Below are 12,341 nucleotides of genomic sequence, written 5' to 3' on the forward strand. Positions count from 1 at the left end.
CTGATGGCTAATAAGGCACACAAAAAGAAGTTTAACATCATCATCATTAGTCATCTTCAAAATGCAAATTAAAACTCAATGGGATACACCTACGCACTTGCTACAATCTAGGCTAAAATTTAAATACTGATGGCACATATTGGCATGAATGTGGCATAGTTCTTGGGGTGAGTATAGAGCAATTCTTATTATTAGTAATATTACTACATTAGCTAGAGTGTGAAGCAATTAAAATTCTAATACAGTTTTTTTTTTTAAAGATTTTATTTATTTATTTGACAGAGAGAGATCACAAGTAGGCAGAGAGGCAGGCAGAGAGAGAGAGAGAGAGGAGGAAGCAGGCTCCCTGCTGAGCAGAGAGCCCGATGCGGGACTCGATCCCAGGACCCTGAGATCATGACCCGAGCCAAAGGCAGCGGCTTAACCCACTGAGCCACCCAGGCGCCCCAAAATTCTAATACACTGTTAATGGGAGTGTAACTTGGTATAATCACTTCAGAAAAAGATCTGGTAGTTTCTTATAAAACAAATTTATATCCATCCTATAACCCAGTAATCCCATACCTAGGTATTTATGCAAGACATGAAACATAGGCCTATTAAAAGACTTGTACAGGAATGTTAATAGCTCAAAACTGGAAATAACCCTAATATCCATTAGTATGAGAAAAGCTAAATAAACTGGTATATTCATGTGAATATGAATATGAATTTTATATGAATGTTTTATGCAACATATGGATGAATTTCTAAAATGCTGTGCTGAGTGCAAGAAGTTTTATATACAAGTGTTCATATTTGTTCCATTTAATGAAGTTCTGGGACAGGCAAAACTAATCCATGGTGGAAAAACGGGAATAGTAGTATTTGCTTGGGTGGGGTAATAATGGTTTGTTGGGAATTTACCAAAAAAGGATATGATGGAACTCTCTGGATTGATGGACATGTTCTATATTTTGTTAGGGATTTGGGTTTCTTTGGTTTTACATTAATTAAACTTATCATCTGGCATACTTAAGATTTGTGCAGTAAATTTAAATATAAATTTATTTCTATTTATATATCCAACATGAAAGCATAGTAAATAAATGCTGAATTCTGGATAATGATATACATGCTTAAGGGTCTACTGATGTTTGTAGTCTACTTGAAGATGCATTTTGTTTTTTAAAAATGAATGGGTGGCTAAATATGTGATAAAGCAAATATAAGTGTATCTTGGAGCTATTGTGTGTTCAGTTCCAGACCACCACCTAAAGCAAATATTGCAATAAAGCAAGCCAAATGACTTTTTTGGTTATCCAATGCATATAAAAGTTATGTTTACACTATACTGTAGTCTATTAAGTGAGCAACAGCATTCTGTCTAGAAAAAAACCTGTATACCTTAATTTAAAAATACTTTGTTGCTAAAAAATACTAGCCACCATCTTGGCTTTCAGTGAGTTGTAATCTTTTTGCTGGTGGAGGGTCTTACATTGATGTTGATGGCTGCCGACTGATCAGGATGGTGGTTGCTAAAGGTTGGGATGGTTGTGGCAGTTTCTTGAAAAAGACAACAGTGACTCTCTTCCTTTCATGAATGATTTCTCTGTAGTGTGACATGTGGTTTGATAGTATTTTACACATAGAACTTCTTTCAAAATTGGAGTCAATCCTCTCAAACTCTGCCACTGCCTTTTTTTTTTTTTTTTAAGATTTTATTTATTTATTTGACAGATCACAAGTAGGCAGAGAGTCAGACAGAGAGAAGGGGGTGGGAAGCAGGCTCCCTGCTGAGCAGAGAGCCAGATGTGGAGCTTGCTCCCAGGACCCCGAGATCATGACCTGAGCCGAAGTCTGCCACTGCTTTGTCAACTAAGTTTATGTGGTATTCTAAAGTCTTTGTTATTGTTTCAACATTCTTCACAGTATCCTTACCAGGAGGAAATCCCATCCCAAGAAACCACTGTTCATCCATAAGAAGTAACTCCTCATCCGTTCAAGTGTTATCATGAGATTGCAGCAATTCAGTCAGACCTTCAGGCTCCACTTGTAATTCTAGTTCTCTTCCTATTTACACCCCATTTGCAGTTACTTCTTCCACTGAGATCTTAAGCTCCTCAAAGTCACCCTTGAGTGCTGGAATCCACTTCTTTCATATTCCAGTTCATGTTGATATTGTGGCCGCCTCCCATGAATCAAGAATGTTCTTCATGGCTTCTAGAATGGTGAATCCTTTCTGGAAGGTTTTCCATTTACTTTGCATAAATCTGTCAGAGGAATCACTCCCTATGGCAGCTAAAGCCTTGCAGAACGTGTTTCTCAAATAATAATACTTGAAAGTCAAAATTACTCCCTGATCGATGGGCTACAGAATGGTTGTGTTAACAAGCATGAAAACATTAATCTTGTTGTACATCTCCATCAGAGTTCTTGGGTGACCACATGCATTGTCAATGAGCAGTGATACTTTGAGAGGAGTCTTATTTTTTCTGAGCGGGTCTCAACAGCAGGCTTCCAACTATTCAGTAAACCATGCTATAAACAGATGTGCTGTCATCCGGGCTTTGTTGTTTCGTTGAGAGTACAATTAGAGTAGATTTAGCATAATTCTTAAGGGCCCTAGGATTTTTAGAATGGTCAGTGAGCATGGACTTCAGTTTAATTCACCAGCTGCGTTAGACTCTAACAAGAGAGTCAGCCTGTCCTTTGAAGCTTTAATGCCTTGACCTCTCTAGTTATGGAGGTCCCAGATGGCATCTTCTTCCAAAATGAACCTGTTTCATTTACATTAAAAATCTTTTGGGTAGTGTAGCCACCTTCATTAAATGTCTTAGCAAGATCTTCTGGACAACTTACTGTAGCTTCTACATCAGCTCTTGATGCTTCACCTTACATTTTTATGTTAAGGAGATGGCTTCTTTCCCTACAGCTTAATGAACCAACTTTTGCTCACTTGATACTTTTTTTCTGCAGTTCCCTCATATTTCTTAGCTTTCATGCAAAGGAAGGGAATTAGGGCCTTGCACTGGATTTTAGGGAATGTTGTGGCTGTTTTGATCTTCTATCCAGACTACTCAAAATATCAGCAATAAGGCTGTTCTGCTTTTCTTATTCATGTGTTCACAGGATCAACTCTGGATCAAGTGCAGTGTCAAAGTTTTTATCTACAAGTTGACTCTAAAATTTATGCATAAAAGCAAAGCCCCAAGATTAGGTCTCATAATTTTCAAGAGCAATAACAATGTGAATGGAATTGCCTTACTAGTATCAAGATATATTGTCAAGTTATACCAATTAAACAGTGTAGTATTGGCACAGGGGCTGACAGTACAGTGGAACAGATTATAGTCAAGAGAGACATCCCTGCATTTATGGAAACTTAATGTTGCACTTTGCACTTCAGTTAACAAATGGCCCAAGATAATCGATCATTTATATAGAAGAAAATATGATAATATTCCTATTTGTGTGAAAAGAAACCTACAACTCTTTTAGGAGAAGATATAAGCAAATATTTTCATGTGACTGTTTGTTAGAGATGTATTTCTTATGTATAAAAAGTAATATAAGGAGAGATTGGTAAGTTTGACTATATAAAAATTAAATCTTTTGATGACACCATTAAAAATAAAAAAAAAAAGTAAAAAAGATTAGACTGAGGAAACATTTTCAATGAATTAACTTATGAATAATTATTATCCAGAATATATCTTTTAATTCAATGAGAAAATCAGAAAATCTAATAGAAAAATGGGCTGAAGTATAAATAGGCAGCTCACTGTTGAGGAAACCCTAGTGGTTAGTAAACACATGAAATCTTGCTTAACTTCACTAATAATTATAGGAAATACCAATTAAAACTATACTATGATGGGCATTGCTTGGCTGATTCAGTTGGTGGAGAGGGTGTTTCTTGATCTCAAGGTTGTGGGTTTGAGCCCCCACATTGGGTGTAGAGATTACCTAAAAATAAAATTTAAAAAATTTGAAAAAATTGAAAACCATACTATGACGAGAGCTAATACATTGGTAAAAATGGAAAAGTCAGGAGTGCCTGGGTGGCTCAATCAGTTAGGCGTCCGACTCTTGATTTCAGTTCAGGTCATGATCTCAGGGTTGTGGGATTGGCTGTGTTTGGCTCTGCGTTCAGTGCGGAGTCGGCTTGAGGTTCATTCTCCCTCTCCTTTCCCCTCTGCTTCTCCCCCCTTTATATATAAAGACTATATAAATATAATCTTTAAAAAATTAAAAAGTTGGGGCATCTGGGTGGCTCAGTCAGTTGGACATCTGCCTTAAGATCAGGTCATGATCCTAGGGTCCTGGGATCGAGCCCCACATCGGGCTCCCTGCTCAGAGGGGAGCCTGGTTCTCCCTCTCCCTCTGCCTGCCACTCCCCCTACTTGTTCTCTCCTTCTCTCACTGTCAACTAAATATAAAATCTTTCCTAAAAAATCAGAAGGGAAAGCTTTTTTAATAAAAAAATTAAAAAGTCTGCAAATACCAAGTATTGGAGAGTATGTGTTCAACAGTTATTTTTTGAGCATCTACTATATGTCAATCACTGTTTAAGTCATTCAGATGTACTAGTAAATAAAACATACTGAGATCCTTGCCCTCATGGAGCTTTGATTCTAGTGGGGGAGTATAGAAAATAGGCAATAAGCATAATTAAATTACATAACATGTTAGTGATAAATGTATTGAAAGTATATTGGTGATACATTAAAAAAAAAGTTATAGCAGGATAAGAGGTTGATGGGATGGTAAGTTGCAATATTATGTAGGGCTATCAGGGTAGTAGACTTCATGCTCAAGTAAAAATTGAGCCAAGATTTTTGAAGGCTGTTAGGGAGTTAGTCAAGGAAATATTTGGGGGAGGAGCAGCATTCTAGATAGAATGCACAGATTAGCATTAAGGCCTTAAGGTAGTAGAATGCTGATGTGTTTGACAAATAATAGACTCCAGTATGGCTGGATCAAAGTGTGCAAGGGAGGGAGGAGGTCAGAGAGATACTGGGAAGTGGTGGTGGGTCACCGTTCTAGGTCTTTATGTGGATTTTGACTTTAACTTGTGAGTGAATCAGGGATCCATTTGAGGGTTTTGAGCAGGAGCGTTATGATCTAACTGACTTTTAAAAGGAACACTGTTACATTGAGAATAGACTATAGAGGGATAAGGGTAGAAGCAGGAATGGGGTACCAGTTAAGAGATGGTTGAGAGGCCAGGCAGAGACCATGGTGGCTTAGATTGCAATAGCAGAAACCAAGAGGTTTTTCTCTAACTCTTCAGGTGACAAAATAGAATCGAGACTCTTTAGACCTTTCAACTGTATTTATTGTGACTACTGTATATTTTGTTGCAGAAATTTTAATGGATTTTGTGTGTTTTGTTGCTACCCCAGTCTTTTTTGAAGGTGTTATTTGATAAATTGTTACATAATATAACATATATGTGCCGTTACTTTAATACCCAACCCGCCCAATTCCAATATCTAAAACATAACTAAATCCAAGGTTTTGTTTAAGAGATTATATATGTATAAACACTGCAGAGATATGTCTGAAAAATGGTTGTATTCTGGATGTATTTTAAAGCTAGAGCTATTAAGAATTCCTGATGGGGGCGCCTGGGTGGCTCAGTGGATTAAGCCGCTGCTCAGGTCAGGATCTCAGTGTCCTGGGATCGAGCCCCGCATCGGGCTCTTTGCTCAGCGGGAGCCTGCTTCTCTCTCTCTCTCTCTGCCTGACTCTCCGCCAACTTGTGATCTCTCTGTCAAATAAATAAATAAAATCTTAAAAAAAAAAAAAAAAAGAATTCCTGATGGGAGCGCGGAGGTGGCTCAGGGGTTAAGCCTCTGCCTTTGGCTGGAGTCATGGGATTGATGCCGATGCGGCCTCATCGGGCTCTCTGCTCAGCAGGGAACCTGCTTCCTCCCCTCTCTTTTTGTCTGCCTCTCTGCCTACTTGTGATCTCTGTCAAAATAATAAAGTCTTAAGAATAAATAAAGTCTTAAAAAAAGAATTCCTGATGGATGGTATAATTTCACGCATGTGTGGAATTTAAGAAACAAAGCAGATGAATATATGGGAGAGGGAAAAAAGAAAAAGGGAAACAAGTAAGATTCCTAAGGAGGGACTCCTGGGTGGCTCAGTGGGTTAAAGCGACTCAGTGGGTTAAAGCCTCTGCCTTCGGCTCAGGTCGTGATCCCAGGGTCCTGGTATCGAGCCCCGCATCAGGCTCTCTGCTCAGCAGGGAGCCTGCTTCCTTCTCTGTCTCTCTGCCTGCCTATTTGCCTACTTGTGATCTCTGTCTGTCAAATAAATAAATAAAATCTTTTTTAAAAAGTGACTCTTAATGGTAGAGAACAAACTGAGGGTTGACGGAGGGATGTGGGTGGAAGATGGACTAGAAGGGTGATGGGCATTAAGGAGGGCACTTGTTATGATGAGCACTGGATGTTATATATAAGTGAGGAATCTTTGGATTCTACTTCTGAAACCAATATTGCACTGTATGTTAACTAACTAGAATTTAAATAAAAATTAAAAAAATAAAATCCTTCAGGAGAGAAAAAGGGGAAAATAATTGTGACAAAACTCTTGATAATCATGAAATTTTAATGATTAAGAAAATAAAATTACAAAATAAAGAATTTCTGATGGATGGGATATGATGGATGTGAATTATGGAGGAGTTCAGATGTTTTGGTCTAAACAACCAGAAGGGGGCGCCTGGGTGGCTCAGTGGGTTAAAGCCTCTGCCTTCTGCTCAGGTCATGATCCCAGGGTCCTGGAATTGAGCCCCACATCGGGCTCTCTGCTCTGCAGGGAGCCTGCTTCCTCCTCTCTCTCTCTGCCTGCTTCTCTGCCTACTTGTGATCTCTGTCTGTCAAATAAATAAATAAAATCTTAAAAAAATAAAATAAACAACCAGAAGAATAGAAATACTGTCATTTGAGATGGGGAAAGCCTGTTGTTGAAATCAATTTTGGTGGAAAGAATGAGCTCAGTTTGGGACATATGGGATTTGAGTTGTTGAGTGGGCAAATTGGTTATAAGTGTCAGAAGTTTGGGAGACAGGTCTGGGAAGCACTGGAGGGGGAGGTTAAACCTAAATGTATACTTCCAAGAAACTTTATATAATGTGCATGAAGACACAAGTACAAGCTATTTTTTTTTTTAAGATTTTATTTATTTATTTGTCAGAGAAAGAGAGGGAGAGAGAGCAAGCACAGGCAGACAGAATGGGAGGCAGAGGCAGAGGGAGAAGCAGGCTCCCTGCCGAGCAAGGAGCCCGATGCGGGACTTGATCCCAGGATGCTGGGATCATGACCTGAGCCAAAGGCAGCTGCTTAACCAACTGAGCCACCCTGGCGTCCCAAGTACAAGCTATTTTATAGGAGTATTGTTTTGATGAAGAAGATAAATATGCAAAGAAAGTTAACTTTCTGTTTCCTGGAAAGTCGATAAATAAATATTATATATAAGTGTCAAAATAAGTGGATTAATAACAAAAGTGAGAAATATTCATGTGGATGAATTTCCCAGTTATAATGTTGAAGTCAGCAGATGAATACATACAATATTTTAAATAATTTAAAAACCTGTGAAACAGTACTAATAATTGTTTATGAATATATATGTAAGAAAATATAAAGACATATGGCAAAGAAACAAAATACTCATACCAGTTAAAGTGGGGAGCTGAGGGAGGTGGTCCTTGATACATTTTGAAAGCAAGTCACCGAGGCCCATCTGTGACTAGTGGTTTCACACCAGCGGTGTCTGTAGTCATCCCTTTGTTATATTACTTTCTGTACTTCTTTGTCTAAAATGTTTCCTAATTAAAGAAAAATTCCATGTCCTTTCTTTCTTATCCCTGACTCTTAATTGGGGGGGGGGGGGTGAATACTTTCTAATTCATCAAGTTAATGGCTAGCCCAAAATGTAGCTGGAGTAATCTCCACTGGTGAGATGGTTCCATCTAGTGGGGAAAAGGCTGTAAGTAGTCTGAGACGTTCCTTTTGGAAATAGTTCAACTGACTATTCTTTATTTTGCTGAATTTAAAAATAAGGGAAGAGGTTATTGTTTGGAAATAGTTTTTACTCTTGTTAAGATAATGCTGTAGGATATTTAATGCAGACCTGTAGGACTTAGGTGTGTCCTTATTTCTGTGTAACTTGTGTTTGTGCTTTGTTTTTCAGAAGGAGTTGAGCCTTCCAAGAAGAGGCAGCTTGTAAGTTGATGATTATTATGATTATGATTATGAACACTAGCTTAGGAATCCCTCCTGGGGACCATTGTCAGTTATTATTTGGAGGAGTCCCATATATTCCACCTCCCCCCACTCCCTTCTTATTTGGGCCAGGGAACCTGGTGGGCCAGCCAGTTTCTCTTGCTAGGTCAGATACTCCAATTTCCCCCACCCCTTCTCACTCTTCTCTGTCTTGGTTTTTGGCTAGCATTTGAGCAAGAGCTGCTGCTTAAGTACCCATCATAGTTTTATGGGTTTTGGGTTTTACCAAGTTGGTTTTTTTTTTTTTTTATACAGACTTAAGCTTTTTGGGAATGTTCATGTTGAAACTCTTAACATCTTTATCTGTCTCATAACATGGTCCTAGGGAGAGGCCAAGTTTTCTGACAGTTTAGGGGCAAGGGTAGCTCCAAATTTGGATTCAGGATAGGAATAAGGCTTTCTTTCACCCGTTTTTGTTTTGTTTTGTTTTGTTTTTTCCCCTATTCTGGCTTTAGGGCTTGGGAAATTGCTAAATAATCTTTGTCTCTAGACTTAAATTCTTTCATTTTCTTGGCCTACTTTTTCTCTTTAGAATTCTTTTAGGGCACTACTGCAGATTTGGCTAATCAGAATCATCTAGAATGCTTGTTAAAATTCTGAACAGATTCTAAACTTATTTGTATCAGAATCTATGTGTTGGGGCCCATGAAACCTGTATTTTTATGCACCTGCATTCACATCTACCATGATTTTACTAAGAAGCCAGATTTGGGAAGCACTAAGGAAATAGTACTATGATAAAACAATGGCTTCAAAACTTTTCCTTATGGAAGCATATAAGGAGGAGGACACAATACAGTATTCATATTTATTTATTAAATGTACTTTATATATACATTTTATGTATTTTTTTGTCAGTGTGTGAAATACAAGGTAATTCTTTCTGTTCTTGTTATTTTAGGATTTTGTTTGGTAAAAATACTATAGTAATTAGTTGTCTTCTGAGATTTTTGTAAAGCTCCTTTGGCTGTTTTGTGAAGGCTCATTGTGATTTGATAAAAAGAGACTCAAGAGTCAGAAAACCCCTAGGGTTCAGTGGGCTTTGTCACTTAATTAGCTTGGTAAATGTAGACAGATCACTTCATCTCCTTAAACCTTAGTTGTCTTATCTATAAAATGAGGATCATAACATCTATTTTTCTTTTTTCTAATATTAATAGGAGGATGACTTAATATATGTGATAATGCTTCATTTCTTAAAATTTTCTAAGGTGTATTAGTTTTAGAATTTTTGTAAACATACTGGATTAAATTTGGATACATTTTATTATTTAAGAGCCACATTTCCTTATTTAAATTTAGTTCTAGGGGTTTAACCAGTTAGGCATTCGACTTCTGATTTCCACCCAGGTCATGATCTCAGGCTTGCGATATGGAGCCCTGCGTTGGGTTCTGCCCTCAGAGAGGAGTCTGCTTGAGATTCTCTCTGTCCCTCTCACCCTCCCCCCGCTTGTGCTCTCTCTCTCTCTTTTTCTCTCTCTCAAGTAAATAAATAAATCTTAAAAAAAATGGGGCACCTGGGTGGCTCAGTGGGTTAAGCCGCTGCCTTCGGCTCAGGTTATGATCTCAGGGTCCTGGGATCGAGTCCCGCATCGGGCTCTCTGCTCAGCAAGGAGCCTGCTTCCCTCTCTCTCTCTGCCTGCCTCTCAGTCTACTTGTGATTTCTCTCTGTCAAATAAATAAATAAAAATCTTTCCAAAAAAAATTAGTTTATGAGATGCCTGGGTGGCTCAGTGGTTAAGTGTCTGCTTTTAACTCAGGTCATGATCCCAGTGTCCTGGGATTGAGTCCCACATGGGGCTCCCTGCTCAGTGGAGAGCATGCTTCTCCCTGTAGTTGCCGCTCCCCCTGCTTGTGTTCTTTCTCTCTCTGACAAATAAATAAATAAAATATCAAAGAAAAATTGGTTTAGTTCTAGCAGAATCTAGATAAATCTATGTTCTCAAGTGCTCCAAGTCTTCTAAAAACTGGGCAAAGGTGCTACCAGAACCCTTAATGGAGTGATCTACTAAGTATGGATACATAACTGAAAAGGAGTGGCTTTTCAGGATCTTGTTCGGCAAATATATATGTATTCTTTTTAATTTTATTTTTTAAAAATTTAAGTAATCTCTACATCCAATGTGGGCCTCAAACTCATAACCCTGAGGTCAAGAGTCACATGCTCTACTGACTTAGCTGGCCAGGCACCCTGTACTTGGTCATTGTTCTATTATTTCTGGTATTTTTTCTTTTTTTTCCTCTTATTTGGAAGTTCTCTGAGATTTGCTCTTTGCTTAAGATTTGGTGAAATGAATTGAGGCCTAAGGCATGTAGCTTCTTCTAGCAGTGTGTGCGTCCAATGAAGGGAATTTGCTGAGGAGAAGGAAGGATATCCTGGGAAATTATTATATGAAATTGGAGAAATTTGAGGGTTCATTTTAGTTTTAACCATAAGAATATTTTGGTCATTTTTGTGATATCTAAAGTTAGGCTTACTGTAACTTCCTTAAAATAATTAGAAATAAATACCTTTTAATAAAGTAACTCACATTTAAACAATTGATCATTCAGTAAATGCACACTACACCGATCTAGGTTTTGAAGTTACAAGATTAAATTAGACATAACCTTCTATTTGGAGGATTTATCATTAATTAAGCCGGAAGTACCTCAGTGCAAGTGGTTTTTTAAATCTCAGTGGTTTTTTAAATCTTTAATATTGGAGGAGTAGAAAAGTTTTATTCTGGAAGGAAGCAGGGAATCCTGGATACTAATCTAGGCTTTGCCACTAATAAGTTGTATGTTGACAGGAACTATCATTTCTGGGACTGAATTGTCTTACTTACAAAACAAGGGGTTGGGCTTACTTCATGTCTGTGCTTAGTTCTCTCACCAAATAATTGAAGCTCTGTGGTATCTCTTTTGCATAGAGCTGGGCAAGTCTTTGTAGGAAGTATGTAATAGGAAGCAAAGTATGGCTTAACATTTGTAGTAAAGAAGCCAGGAAGGTATAAACAACACAACATAAGATGTTTGAGTAAGTTTAAATAATACTTTAATTTTATAGTAAGTGTGGAGAAACTGGTATTAATGAAACAAGTGACTTAGCCACTTATTCCATTTTTTTCTGGTTCTTATAGACTTGTCTGGAAGTTTGTTTTTTTAAAAAAAGATTTAATTAATTTATTAGTTTGAGAGAGAGAGGGAGAGCATGCATGAGCTGGAGGAGGAACAGAGGGGGAGTGGGAAAGAATCTCCAGCAGATTCTGCACTGAGCACGCAGAGCTGAAGTCCAAAAAGCCAGATGCATGCTGGTCCCGTGACCCTGAGATCATGCCCTGAGCTGAGACCAAGAGTCAGACCCTTAACTGTTTAACTGACTGAGCCACCCAGGTGCCCCATAGTTTGGAAGTTTTAAAAGTTATTTTAATTGTCTTGGGACACCTGGCTGGCTCAGTCAGTAGAGCATATAACTCTGGATCTCAGGGTCATGAGTTCAAGCCCCACCTTGGGCACGAGATTGCTTAAAAAAGAAAGGGGGGGGTACCTGGGTGGCTCAGTGGGTTAAGCCTCTGCCTTCGGATCGGGTCATGATCTCAGGGTCTTGGGATCGGGCCCCACATTGGGCTCTCTGCGCAGCGGGGAGCCTGCTTCCCCCCTCTCTCTACCTGCTTCTCTACTTGTGATCTCTCTCTCTGTCAAATAAGTAAATAAAATCTTAAAAAAAAAATAATTTAGTGTAATTGTCTTCCGAGTCTTGGAAGAAGGAGGTGTACTTCTGTTCCTGTTTGTTTCTGTCCCAGAATGGCTTTTGCAAGAGCAGATGCTATTATATGCCCATTCCAGGTATAAAGCCTCATTTCCTTTGGCATATTTTCTCTAGTATATTTTATAGGAGCAGAGAAATTTGGCAGTTGCAGCTAGTTTGGTATCTTGTCTTTTGAGAGAGAGAGTCTGGTTCTTTTAATAAACAATTTTGAAAGTGGCTGAGCAATATAAAATAAATGAAGTTCAGTAATTTTGGAGGCTATCAATTGTTATGCTTTTCCATGTAATACAATAATTGCATTAAATGGA

At 38.3% G+C, this 12,341-nt stretch overlaps 1 protein-coding gene across 6 annotated transcripts in view; it reads left to right on the forward strand.

Annotated features, from left to right (window-relative positions):
* Nucleotides 1-12,341, forward strand: part of MAST2 (microtubule associated serine/threonine kinase 2) — a 212,254-nt gene that overhangs the window by 74,471 nt on the left and 125,442 nt on the right. For 5 of the 6 annotated variants that reach the window (XM_059374594.1, XM_059374601.1, XM_059374596.1 and 2 more), the window contains exon 4: nucleotides 8,191-8,222. In XM_059374594.1, the coding sequence (XP_059230577.1) occupies nucleotides 8,191-8,222 (32 nt within the window). The remainder of the gene's footprint in view (nucleotides 1-8,190; nucleotides 8,223-12,341) is intronic. The other variant, XM_059374595.1, reaches the window with a different exon arrangement.

The sequence above is a fragment of the Mustela nigripes genome, chromosome 14 (genome assembly GCF_022355385.1).
Source record: "Mustela nigripes isolate SB6536 chromosome 14, MUSNIG.SB6536, whole genome shotgun sequence".
Lineage (NCBI taxonomy): Eukaryota > Metazoa > Chordata > Mammalia > Carnivora > Mustelidae > Mustela > Mustela nigripes.